At 52.7% G+C, this 13,905-nt stretch overlaps 1 protein-coding gene across 3 annotated transcripts in view; it reads right to left on the bottom strand.

Moving 5' to 3' along the window:
* SPRED2 (sprouty related EVH1 domain containing 2) overlaps positions 1-12,360 on the bottom strand; it is a 65,691-nt gene extending 53,331 nt beyond the window's left edge. Inside the window, exon 1 of one of the 3 annotated variants that reach the window (XM_080388272.1) lies at positions 12,180-12,360. In XM_080388272.1, coding sequence (XP_080244398.1) covers positions 12,180-12,226 — 47 coding nt within the window. In that variant the 5' untranslated portion in view covers positions 12,227-12,360. Of the gene's footprint in view, positions 1-5,824; positions 7,506-7,542; positions 7,654-12,179 lie in introns of those variants that run through there. The other 2 variants (XM_080388270.1, XM_080388271.1) reach the window with 2 other exon arrangements.
* Positions 12,361-13,905: the final 1,545 nt, after the last annotated feature.

The following is a 13,905-nucleotide window of genomic DNA, read 5'->3' as shown; positions in this document are numbered from 1 at the left end:
AGCAGAGAGGAAGCACAAGGGGGAAACAGCCTAGTAATACTTAACTCGTTTTTCTTGACACAAAGTTCGCACAAAAGGCATGCATTTTGCTGAAATTTCAGAATTTAAGTGCTTTCTACTAAGAGCAAAGGACACATTTTCCTCTCTATCAATTCACCCCAAAATCAACACACAAACCTTAGATACATTTGTAATCCAAAGAGAATGGATTTGCAGAAGCACGTAGAGTCATTTTATTGCTGAAATCGCTGCAGAACTTGGAATGCATTTTGTCCAACAGAGGCAAACCCAAAGCAGTAAGTGCTCTCCTGCTTACCGCTACTCCCCTTCGGGTTTTGTTTCTTTAAGTCAGCACTGAGAAAGCAAATTAAGCTTCCAGTTCTCAGCTCCTATAATCACATCAGTTACGCGGCACCAACTCCAGAAGTTTATATATTTTCTTTTTAAAACATGAATGGGAAAGTGTATACAAACACCCTTCTTTCCCCATCCCTTCCTTCCCATAAGGAGAAGTGTTTGTTTTTTTATTTGACCTTATGAAAGGTTGGGGAAGCTATTCCACCAATACTCCGATAAAGGTAGCCCACGCTTCCTTAGAGATAGAGTAAAAGGAAAGAGTAAAAAAAAAAAAAAAAAAAAAAATCACCCACTTGAACACCCCCACCAGCCACAAAGCTGCTCGAAAATATTTTAATGACTTTTGGACAGAACAGCCAATTGTATCAATGAATTAACTCTGTTTAAAATACACCTAGAACTTTCCTGAACAAGAAAATATAGAGGTACATGGATGCAGAGGCACTGAGCACCACACAATTTCAGCGCTCCATTGCCAAACCCTCACATCCTAGATAAAAATGCCTTAGACAGGGCTTTTTCTGTTTCCATTATTAATGGAAATTTTTACTATCACCATTTCTAAAATAATCCATGTGGCTGCTAACTTTAGGGACCAGTCTTCTGTTGTTTATGGGGGGTTGGGGGGGGGAGGGGGGGGAGGGGGGAGCTTTTCCGCATGCCCTGGAAATTTATTTCAGGGATCTCGTTTAAAGGCATGCATATAGAACCAAACGAGTGGTTGGTGGCAGACTTCGTTAAGCTGTAATTTTTTTTCATTCACAGACTGTGATTTCGAAGGGCTCCTTAACCGCTCGCGGGGGATCAGCATGGCCGAGGCCAACAGGGCACCAACCGCTAGCTCCACACCCGGAAACTGGGAGACCCCAGCGAGATCTTGGCTTCATGTGGAAACATAAGCATTTCTGGGACCAAATAATAGAACTGGGAGAGAAGCAAGATTTTTAATGTGCAAAACCATCAGAGCAGTTGGGTAAAAAAATAAAATAAAATCACTGTATATAAAATATAAACACTTTCACACTGTCCAGCCCAGCATCGTGCAGGACGGCAATCCCAAAACCAACAAACTCTTCAGGAGTTCAACCCAAGGCATCAAAATAAGCCTGTTTCTGCCTCCTCTGTATCTGCTGTCTGTTAATCATTTCTACACAAACATAAAAGCACAACTTTCAGGTGGGGGAAGATCCCACATGGACATCAAATCAAATGGACACAAACACCCGCCCTCCTCCTGCCCCTGCCCATCCCCACCAAGCCACGCCAAAGGACTTTAACCAAAGCCCATCACTTTGCCAGGTGAACTGACCTGGGAAGGTTTGTGACTTCTGGGTAAGAGCGAGGGAGTCACGGGCTTTTTAGTAACTGATAAAAGCACAGAGAGACCTGAGGAACAGTTGGTATTTATCACATAATTTGTGTTAGGAACCACTGTAAAAAGCCACATTGCTGACCTGCTGAGATCTTCCAAACCAGCGTATGCATAGAGATGGGGGAAATGGTTTATTTGGGCTCAAAGGCTCTTCCTGGAGGATGCAAGGGTGTTTCTAGAACTTGCTGACTGCATTGGTGAGACCGTGCTCTCCGTATGCCCCGGCTCCTGCCCACGCCAGCCTGCCTGTCCGCGGTACTTAGAGCCAGTGCTGCAGGAGAACGGAGGCTGTGGATGCCTCACAAGAAGCTCCACAGGTCAGCGGGACGGAGCTCCAGGTCACTAAGGTGGACAAGACACAGGGAAGTCGCAGCTCTTCCTGATGTGTTTTTCCCTAGAAAAATCTGCAAGTTATCCTTGCTGTTTGGGTTTCTAACTGCATCTTTGAAATGCATTTAGTCCTCTTTCTCCCCGCTCTTCGATCACTCTGCCTTTAATTTTTTTATTTATTGTTTTTAACCAAGCTATCTAACACTCTGCATTGCACTTCCTTCGGGCAACAAGCAGCAGCTCATCTCCAGCGCTGCTTACTAACTTTCCAGCCACTCAACATTCAGGCTCTCGTGCAGAATTACAATACCAAAACGCTAAACACTTGCATGGGGGAAAAAAAACCAAACCAAAACAACCAGCAATTTTTTCTCTTAAGCAGCTTGAGTGGTTTAATTGTACTGCAGCCTTTTTTTCTTAATTTTTAAATACAGAAAACAAGCTCTGCACTAAGTTTTTCCCCAAGTTCAACTGAACATCAGATGCCTTTCTAAAAGCACAAGGTCATTCAAGCAGTGCAAGTATCAGAATTATTATTTTACCAAACTCTACACCACTTCCTAACTTTTATCTTTACAGCCACCAAACTGCATACATCCAGTAACAACACATAAAGCAATGACGGGCTGCAACCGGCTTAACACCTCCCATGCCAAGTTTCAGTCAAGGATGAATTATGTTGGCAGCACTATACATCTCCAGCGATAAAGTTTTTGCTGTAATTAAAGAAAGAAAAAAAAAAAAAAAAAAAAAAAAGAGCATGCTCTGCTGAAGTACCAGTGACTTTTCTGTAATTTATATACACACACTTCAAATACACATAGCATAACAAGCTCTGAAATACAGGGTTTTACGCTGCATCTAACAGGGGTGGCGGTACCCTGGCTCTCCATCCCCAGCAAGGCAGTAGGGGTTTTAATAAAAGTTAAAAAAATCACCAAAGAACATCAAAACTGAAAAAAAGTACCAGTGCTAAAGGAATCGGGCACCTTGGGCTTTAGGAAAAGTGATCAAATAAGGTGGCTGCATTGCCAAAACCGCGAAGAGGCTAGCAGGAGCCAGGTCTAGCTCCCACTTTCAGCAACGTGCTCTCCCATGCAGCTCTTCAACCGTCGACCTGGCAGCTGAGGGTGCATTTCTCAGCTTGCCAGCATCGCAAAGACCCACCACACCGAGCACCTAAGGCAAAATGGGGCACTCACCTCCCCATCGCGCTGCTGGACTGCCATCCTTACACCCCCAGCCATGCAGGGTGGACAAACGATGGAGAGATGCAAAGGTCCAAGCATTACAGGAATCGTGCTACTGAACAACTAAGTTCAACAGCTGAAAAATCTCCGAGCGTGCTTTGAATTAGCCCGGGTGACGCTTTCAGACCTCTGCACCATTTTTAAGAACCAGACTGTAAATAGCACACAGCCCCAGAGCCAGAAGCGCTGCAGCACCGGCCCAGTCTACTCGCCAGCTCCGGTGATGCCTTCCAGCAGCTCTTTACACCATCCCTTTGATTTCTGGAAAACAAACCAACAGTCACTCTCCAGTATTAACACCTGGACACTTTTTCTTTTCTCAGCCCTCTGAGATCTCACGAAGATCCCACTAACAACCACGCACCTCCTGGCACCACAGCCCAGAGGCAGGGTGATGGGCTGCAGGGGAGGAAGGATCCGCATGATGAGCCGCCCAGGCTGCTGCTCGCTACCAGGGCACAAACCCAGGTATTCCCCCCATCCCCCCAGCCTCATTTCGTCCCAACTCCAGGCAAAGCACACGCTTCCCTATATGCTGCAACTTGAAGCATCAGTAACTTTCTATCAGCTTGGGGGCATACCTTTCCACTCGTAAAACCACGCAAACAGCCAGCTCGCCTTCCAAAGCGCTCAGAAACCCAGGCAGGAGTGTTTGGACATGTCAGCGGAAGAAATGCAGTGAGCGGAGGTGAGCTGAGCTCTCAGCTTTCAGCAAGCCCAAGTGTGTGACTTGGGGAGAGGGGCGAGCACCACGGGTATCTTTTTGGGCAGCATCCCCCTCACCGCAGGGACCTGCTCAGGGTGGTACATCCCCTGCTCAGGGTGGTACAGGTAAGGAGTCATTTCAGCTGCTGAAAAATTAGCATTGCCTGTATTTAAAAAGGGAAGACACCCTGCCACCCAGATATAGATACACTATATATACTATAGATAGGCTATGGGAGGAGAGCCTTCTTTCACCTCATGTTCCCCCCTCCTGAAAAATGCTTTCCACCACCAGTATGTGAATTAATAAATAAATAAAAAGCATTAAGTGGTCTAGCAACTCAAAAAAAAAAAAAAAAAAAAAGAATCACACAGAACTGCTTTAGCTCAGATGCTAATTGCTGCTAGTGGCATCAACTAATCCTAAGCATGGACTTGATTCCTATAAAACCACATCATTTAAGAAATGTTGTCTTTCCGCAGGCAAGGGGAGGACCAGGAAGGAGCCGGTAGGCGAGACCGTGGTGCTGCAACAGGCTCCGGTGTATAGGGAAGAAGCTCCGTGATTTCCCACAGGTTTTGAAACCCTGCTGTGCAAACACCTTCAGTGTATTCCAGCTCTTGCAAAGGAAACTAACTTGCTCCTAACTACTCACCCAACAGGCAAGCAACATTAAACATTTTAACATGCAGTACAGGGAAGCTGCCCAGTTTTCAGACCCACTTTTAACTCGCAAAAAAATGAAGCAATGGGACTATCCCAACAGGACGTCTCTATAATGCAATTTAAAAAAAAAGAAAAATCAGATCTAAGCGTTTCCAGACCTCCTCAGGACTCGAGTGCATGTGCAGAACACGCTCCTGTCCTTGCACGGCAGCACAGGTCCTTACAAGCTGAGAGACATGTTTCCCATACACTAGATCAAAAGACACTATCAGGTTTTACAACACATCTCCCAGCGCCATCGATGCGAGTCTCACAACAAGCAACAGCAGAAGTGTAACGGCGACCAACTCAACTTTCCTCTTACAAAAAAGGGGGGAAGTGGTCATTGCCAGCAAGAGACACACACTTTTGTTCCAAGAGGAAGAGACGTACACAGGTAACGAGTCCTAACGTTACTATTGAAGACCATTTAATACACGTGCAAACAAAAAAATCCATTTAATTGTTTAGGTAGCTCACTGACAATGCTCTCTTTGATGTGCATTTCACCTTGTTTCTGTAGCATCTTGGACAAAAAGCACTAGCTAGCCAGGAACGAGCTCCACACGGTAGCCTTTAGACCAAAAATGCTTTTCGACTTGCTAGGAATCACTGTCAAAGTCCAAGCGCTTTGTGGAGATGGGCAACTCCACAATCTCACTTTTGAAACCACAATGGATGGGGAAATCAAGGGGTTTTTGTTAGAAAGCCCTGTAACCTTTCCACCCCACGTCTGCCAGAAAGAAGTTTCCTTCCTAGCTGGAACAGCCATCAGCTATCATGCTCAGCTGATAAGACTCAAAATCTCTCCTTCGATTACAGCACATGTAGGAGTTGAGAACAAAGAGGAGGGGGGGGAAAAATAATGTTAAAACCCCAAAACATAGTCCTTGAAGTGTGAGCTGTAAGCAAAGCAAGTCAAAGAAGGTGGTTATTCTAAGAGCCTAAGAACAAGCAGACCAGAGACCAAAAATAATAATAATATAGGTTAAAACTTCCTTAGACCTACTGCAACAGGTAGGACCTGCCGGCTGTTGGCAGAAAGGTCTTCAACAGCCCCAGAAGCACGCTTTGTAGTGCTGCTTCTGACAAAACGCAGCTTACTTTTAAGGTGAAGCATCTACTTCTACCGCACGAAGCTCCAGCTGCCACCTCAGGTGCACGTGACGGGAGACCACCTTCCCCTGCCACCAGGGAGAAAACACTGCCCACGGGGCTCGGCTCACAGTCCTGCTTACAGACGAGAGCGACATGTGAAGGAATAGAAAGAAAATAAGCAAGAGGCAAAAAAACCCCACACTGAAGAGTGCAGGGGAAAGGAAATGAAAGAGCGTAAAACAAGAAGCGAAACAGAGAAAGTGGGCAGGAAAGTGCAGAAACGCAGCAGAAGGGAAGAGCCCCTCGCCGGCTCCGCGCAGAGCGGCTCCCAAGCTCAGCCGCAGGCAAAGCTGCGGCTCCTGTGGCACAGAGCCGGCTGGCAGGCACCGGGGCAAGCCCGCTTCCCTGGATGCTGCAGGGACGGGGCAGGGCAGGGAGGAACCAGCAGTGACTTCTGCTTGAGGGACAGCGATGAGACAGTGCAAAGACATCTGCCCAGACTTAAAGCAGATGACCTTCCTCTGCCCAGCCAACATTTGTTTGACATCAGGCTGGAGTAGGAAAAGAGGTGAGCAGCATCACTACGGTGTCTGCTGGTACCAACACCAACAGTCACACCAATATAATAAAAAACTCCAAAATGACTGTGCCAGCGGGCAGAAGCGAAGTATTTGGGCACGGCTTTGCTAGTCTTGCTGCATTACCAGGGCTGTCCCCTCGCCCTGGTTCTATTTCTGCAAGCCAGCAGCCTTGACTTACCAAGCAGAGGGGACCAGCAGACAGCCACCCTTGCCACACGAGGGAACAAAACATGAGAAACTGTGCGGGCAAACCCAACCTTTGTTCCGAAATGCCGATGCAAACCCAAAGGTGGGGGTTAGGCGCAAATGGAAGGCATCCAGGCAGCGGCCAGTGCAGCCCCGCTGCATTTCTCTGCCACTTCAGAAGGCCAGGTTTTCAGTACTGAGCAAGCACCAGAAAAATAAATGATTAAAGGAAATCTGACAAGGAAAGGGGGTGGATGTGGGTAAGGAAAAGGGAAGGAAGGAAAAGAAAACTCACAGAATCTTGGCAGAAAACAAATAGGTAAGAACAAAAAACCCTCACACCCAACAAAAAAAAAAAACAAAACACCACCAAAAAAAAAGAGCATCAAAACCCGTCAGCTGCGTTCACCCACGGGCAAGGTGGGGAGGGTCAGTGTGAGCAAGGCACTGGGCGATGCTGCAGTCCCTGCTCGCTGGCAGGCTTGGAGAAGACCTCCCTTACCAGCGCCAGGATCTACGTGACAACAGCTTCTCACTTGCTTTTGGTAGTTCACAGAAACAGGGACCGCTGCAGCTCGCATCTGCTGTCAGTCAACTCCACAGTCTATTTGTGCCTTTTTTAGTCAACCGACCTTTTTTTTTAATTATTATTTCTGTTTAAATTTCTGCACTGCTTCAGAAGCGTAAGTCTTCCAAAAATCAAATGCTCCACTTAGCCAAGAGGGCATGTATCAAAAACACCGTCTCCAGGGCTGTTCTTTTCGTTTCACTGATCCCTGTGACCTCTCTACTCCTGCAGATCTCTGGCAAGAATGATTACCTTCTACCATTAAAAAAAAAGGGAGGTGGGTGGGAAGAAAAAAAGCAAAACAAAACCTATTTTTGAATGAATTTGTTGTAGGGAGCAGCTCCTACAGCCGAAGCTGCTCTTAACAGCAGAGAAAGCAAGAGGTGCACCTTTGCCAGCGAGCCACAAGATCTCAACTTCTGCAGAACCAGGGCGTTGCCATTCAATGGGCTGGATCGACACACGACATCGCCTGGGTCGGGATGTGGCTGATTGCCCGCACCCTCTCAGCACTCAAGCTTCCCAAGCATGTCTCTCCCAGGTTTAGTATCTCTGGAGGATCATTTATTCTTATTCTGCTGGAAGGAAGGAAATTGAATGTATCGATTACTTGAGCATGCCAGAAAGTGTAAGAAAGCAAAAAGAGGGATTGAAACCAATAGGTAAGTTGTGTCTCATTCCTCAGCTCCTACTTTCCAGCCCAGGTCCAGAAGAGCAAGGACAATTGCCATCATCTCCCTGCAGTTTGGTGGCCAAGAGGAAACAATTCTGTGGTTGAAATCCAGAAAACTGAGTCCACATTAAGAGCCAGCCCTGCCGCACAGTGTACTTTTGTTTGCAGCCTCGGGATTTAATTAAACAGGCAGATAAAGCCTACCTTTTAACCCACGCTCCAGGGTGCACCCCAGCAAGATGAAAAAAAACAGGCTGTAAAAAACAGGTCGAAGATGATCCTGTTGCTGGTGCGGCATCTGCCCCATGCGCGGGCACCATCCCACCGCTGCCGTCCCACCATGCTTCTTGCTGAGGGGAACCTCACCAAAAAAACCCCCTTGCTTTCTGGCATGAAGTGGGGTTTGTTCAGGTTTCTCCTCTTCACTGCAGGATCAGGGTTATCCGAGGGCTGCCAGCAGCCACAGCGTGGACTAACGTGCCAGGAAATGCAAGTCTGGCTCTCTCCCACTTGTGGCAACCCTCTTCCCACAGGTCTCCCTTCCAGTCGCCCACCCAAATGCCCTGTCTGTACACCTTCCACCTACAGCTCCTTTCCAAGACAGAAGCAGAAAGGGTCAGTCAATCCCTTTCCCCATCACCCCTCCTTCATCCAACAGAGCTATTATTCCCTTATAAACAGCAACTTCTCCCAGTAACCAAACAAAGCGGCTAGTTACATGTTGTATTTTAAACAGGCATGTTTTCAGGCCAAGAAATAGAGTGATATTTTGGCAATCCTTCATTTCCTGTCCTAGTTGGGAGCAATAATGTCATGACACATGGCGTGTCCCATGCCTTCCTCCCCAGCTTAAGCTCGCAGCAGAAAAAAAAAAAAAATCTAGTGGAATGAACCGCTTATGACACTTACAGAAAAATCATTGGTATTGGGCAAAAGCATGGTGAAAATGAAGAAAAAATAATTGGGGTTTTTTTCAGCATAAAGGGCAAACTGTAATATTGACAGAGTTGGTATCCAGAGCAAGCATCGCTGGTCGCTGCTCAGTGACAGGGGGACATGAGATTTTTGGGACTGGTGAAAGGATGAACGGGAGTGAATCAAGTTTAATTTTCTTTCCCTGGACTGGGAAAAAAAAAGCATCCGCTCGATCCCACGCCACATTTTGCTGTCCCATACAACACCACAGCAACCCCCTACACAGCCCCAGACATATCCCACTTAACCCAGCTCATTATAAACCTCCAGGGACCGGTCCCACTGGCAGACACCAGGCAGGCGCGCTGCGGGCTCGCTGGAATCAGCGCAGCGTGAGCGGCGGGGACGCTTGGGGGACACTTGGGGGATGCAGCCGCTGTCTGGCTCGGGCAGGGCATTGCGCTTCATCCCCAGCAGCGAAAGGCTTCGGACCAACACTTCCTCGTTCTCTGACCTTTTCCATTTAATTACTTCCTGTGACTTTCTTGGAACCGTGCGGCGGAACGAGCAGGCGGCAGCCTCCGGGCATAACCCAATTTTCTCTCAGCGTTCTTCGGCTCCATCCTCCTACTTCCAAGTGAGATGACGGCGGCAGCCCACCCAGGCGCTGCCCCTCTCCGGGCGCTGCCAGACGCTCTCCCATCGCTCACGCTCTGCGCTGTAGCTTCATGCCTCCCATTTCTTACTGGGTGTCCCCGCTTTGCCCCTGCCCTGCAACGTGCGAAGGCGCAGCACAGCAGGGATGGGGATGGGGGAAATAAAGGCTGAGATGCAGAAAGAGGTGCTCGGTTTGCAATGACAAATTGACCTCTAAGTATCGATCTGAAATGGTGCAGTCAGGAAGGGACCAATGAGTTTCCAGCATCCTAAGCCCTATTTTCCTCCCCTCCTTGGTTTTATAAATTGTTTTACAACTCAAAAATCTTATTGAGCTGTTCTCAAGGAATTAATTTTAAAAAAATTTTAACAAAAGCCCCAAACACCCAAAACAGGGAGGGGGAAGATCCTCATAATTTCCTTGAGGAGGGTTATTTTAACGTGCATCCTGACAGTGGTCCGTTTTTTTTTTGTAATCTGGCTGTTAACATTTGCTCACAGTGCACTCAGTGAAACGAGAATAGCTATGCAAATTAAAGCCAGATATCTAGGGCAAATAGCATGCTATACTACCATTGTTCTGACAGCTTGAGAAAACTTATCAGGCGAGCCTGTCCTTATTTCTTTTAACACCATATATATTGAAGAAGGAGAAAAAAAAAGAAAAAAATCAAATCACTTCACCCACCACTGAAATGAAAAACAACCCATGAGTCACCGGCTTCAGCGACGCTATCAATCAATGCAAGGTTGGAAGCTGAGAGCTTACAGAGGAAACCATCGCTTACCTAAAACACCTCCCCAGGCCCTGCGCAGCGAAGGCCCGGACTCAACTGCGACAAGCCCAGCCCGCAACTAACTGCCCAGACGGCTGCAGGGATGCGCACTGGGGTAAGGACCGCAGGACATCATCCTACCCTGACAGCCAACACACCCAGATGCCAAGAGCTAACACCAACCTGGGAAGCGGGTTGGGTACCAGCTCCCCGCGGCCACCACCGCTCCCCAGCTCCCAGTGACCAAAGCACAACGTTGCTGGGTTAACTGGTGACCTCAGGAGAGGCGGCACAACCTGAGAGCCGCCCTCCCCGGCTCAGGCAGGAGGCGCACAAAACCCATTTAGCCAAAGCATCCCTCGGCATGGCAGCGTGATGGCACGTGGAAGAAGAATTTACTCCAAACCAAACTGCAGCTACAATTAAGGGGAAAAAACCCCAACGATCAGAGCCAAGCACTCGCTGATTTACATTGACACTCACCTCCGCACCGAGCCCTGCAGGAAAATGCATTGGGAGCAACATCTCCTGCAAGACGCCGGCTGGTGAGCATCAGCTTTCACCCACCCAACCAGGCTGGGCTCACCACGGCGCTCCCGGAGCCCGGACAGGGACCCACCTCACCTCCTCTTGTCCAATTTGAGAAACTAAACCAACGAAACCCAACCCAGAACTGGTGGGTTTTTATTGGAAATGAGTTGGCCACTTTTTTCCAGCCTGCTAGGTCATGGCAATCCATGAGAGAGAAACTCAACTTCTTTTATGTTTTTGGAAGAACCATACCAACTTCAAAATAACCACAATTTCAGAAGCTACATATAAACACATATTTATAGTCTCTTCATTAAGAGGTGCCAATTTACCAATCCCTCCCAACGCACGCGTCGCAGGCAGGAGCCATTTCCTTCACCGCTCACATCTCCCCAGCAAATCGCCTTAAAATAAGTCCGATGTTACGACGGTGTACGCACCGCGCATTCCGCCAATTATTTTTTTGGCCTCTCAAACCGAGCCGAAAAATTGCACAATTCCGACGCCGCTTTATAAGCCCTGAGAGCAGTCATTTTACCGCGCGGTACATCCTATGGCGCTTGGCACAAAACCAGTCCTGCACGCGAGTCAGCTATATGTTTGGTTGTTTTTTTTTTGGGGGGGGGGGGGACGGGACACGACACACTGTCAGAAGGCAGGAGGAGGTAGCCGGGAGCAGCAGCTGGGCCAGCACAGCTTGCAAAAGGTTCTGTAATTTTGCTGTGACAGATTGAAGTTTTATTTTGGGGAACAAAATTTAGAAGGGGAAAAAAATAATAATAAAAAAAGTATCAGGCCTTTTGCAAGGCTCGGTACGGCTTGGGGGGACATGTGTGGGGAGGGTGTGGGAGCGCTGGGGTGCCCGGGGGGGGGGGCGGCTGCCCCCCGGGGACACAGGCGGAACGGGGGGGGCGGTGAATGGGGAGGCCGCCGGTGACCGGGTTTATGAATGCGGCGTCATGTGACGGCGCGGGCCGCCCTCCTATTCACAAAACCGGGGCGGGGATCCGCGACATCCCCCCCCTCCGCTTCCCGACCCCCCCCCCCCCCCCGCCCCTCACCCAGCCCCGGGAGTGCGGGGCGGGGGAATTAAGGCGCACCACCGCATCGCCTCCCCCACGGCACCCCACTCCCCCTCCAACCGCCCCGGCTCCCCCCCGCCGGGGCGCGGGGAGGCGGCGGGGGGGGGCTGGTGCGGGGGTGCCCCCCCCGCAGGTCCCCGCGCCTCCCGGGGTTTTTTATGAATGAAAAGGCGGTATGCAAATGAGCGCGGCCCGGGGGGGAGCGCGAAATGGCGGATGCGCGGGCGGGCAGCGCGCACACGTACGCGCGTGTCCGCGTCCCTCCGCCCGCCCGCGAGCCGGGGGGGGGCCGAGGGGTCCGCACCGGCTCCCACCGGAGCAACAAAGCGGGGGACGCGCGCCCGTCCCCCTCCCCGGCCGCCCGCCCGCCCGCCGCCCCCGGCCCCGCTCACTCATCAGGGAAGGCTTCCTCGGTCATCTTCTCCCCGTCTAGGCTCATCCCTCGCCGCGGGCGGCCGGGCTGCGCCTCCGCATCTTCCCGGGCTTCACATGGCGGGGGAGGCCGCGGCTGGCGGCCGCGCCGGGCCCGACGGCGCGGGAGCGCGGGCGGCGGCGGGGGGGGGCCAGGGGGTGGGACGGGAGGGGGGGGGGGCTACGGCCGCGCTGGGCGGCGGGCAGCGGCGGCCGGGGGCGGAGGAGGAGGAGGGGAGGCGGCGGGCAGCGCGCCGCGGGGGCGCGGCGGGGCGCGGCGGCGGCGGCGGCGCGGGGTCCGGGCCCGGGGGAGCGGCGCAGCGCCCGGGGGCAGGCGGCGGCGCCGGGCCAGCCCCATGGCCGCGCTCACGCCATGGCGAGGCGCCGCGGGTGGCGGCGGAGCGGGGCAGGGAGGCGGGGGGGAGCCCCGGCAGGAAGCGGCGGCGCTGCCGAGCGGCCGCGGCCGCCGGGAGCGGGCAGGGCAGCGCCGGAGCCGGGCGGGAGGGAGGGTGGGAGGGAGGGAGCGGCGGCGGCAGCGAGGAAGGAGGAGACGCGCCCGCCGCTGGCGCCTCCCCCGCGGCGGCGCGTCCCGCCCCGGCCCGGCCCACCGAGCCCCCGCGGCGCAGCGCCCGGGGTGCGGCCGCCGCCGCGCTCGCCCCCGCCCGCCGGCACCGCCCCCCGCGCCGCAGCCCCCGCGCCCCGCCCGCCGCCGCTCGGCTCGGCTCGGCTCGGCTCGGCTCGGCCTGGCTCGGCTCGGCCTGGCCCGGCCCGGCCCACCTCGGCTCGGCGTGGCTCGGCTCGGCTCGGCCTGGCCCGGCCCGGCCCGCCTTGCTTTGCTCGGCTCGGCCCACCTCGCTTCGGTTCCAGCCTGCCTTGCTTCGGCTCGGCTCGGCCCGGCCCGGCCCAGCCCGGCCCACCTTACTTCATCTCGGCCCGCCTCACTTCGGCTCCAGTCTACCCTGCTTCAGCTCAGCTCACTGGCTTCAGCTCGGCCCGGCCTGGCCTTGCTTGGCTCAGCTTTGCCCACCTCACTTTGGCGTGGTCCGGTTTGGCTTGACTCACCTCGATTCAGGTCGGCCCGGCCCAGTTCAACCCAACTTGCTTCAGCTCAGCCTGGCTCAGCCTGGCCTGCTTCAGCTTGGTCTGGCTTGGCCCGGCCTGGCCTGGCTTGGCTCAGCCTACCTTGCTTCAGCTCAGCTTGCTTTGGCTCAGCCCGGCCTGGCTCAGCTTGGCTTACTCTGGTCTGCCTCACTTTGGCTCAGCCTGGCCTGGCTCAGCTCGACCCACCCTGCTGTGGCTCAGCCTAGCCTGGCTCGGCTCAGCTCAGCCCACCTTGCTTCGGCTCGGCCCAGCCTGGCTTGCTTCAGCTTGGTCCGGCTTGGCTCGGCCCACCTTGCTTCAGCCAGGCCTGGCTCAGCTCGGTCTGGCTCAGTCTGCTTTGCTTCAACCTGGTCCAGCTTGGCTCGGCCTGCCTTGCTTCAGCTTGGCCTGGCTTGGTCCAGCTCAGCCTACCTCACTTCAGCCTGTCCCAGCTCAGCTTGGCCCACCTTGCTTCGGCCCAGCTTGGCTTGGCCCAGCTCGGCTCAGTCGGGCTCAGCCTGACCCGGCCCTGCCCACCCCGGCTCAGCCCAGCTTGGTTCGGCCGCCCGCTGCGCAGGGCCGTGCCGGGCTGGGCCAGGCCACAGTACCACGCCGGCCGCCCTGGGA

Source organism: Falco punctatus, assembly GCF_963210335.1.
Source record: "Falco punctatus genome assembly, chromosome: 5".
NCBI lineage: Eukaryota > Metazoa > Chordata > Aves > Falconiformes > Falconidae > Falco > Falco punctatus.
This window is presented reverse-complemented; position numbering and strand designations above follow the sequence as displayed.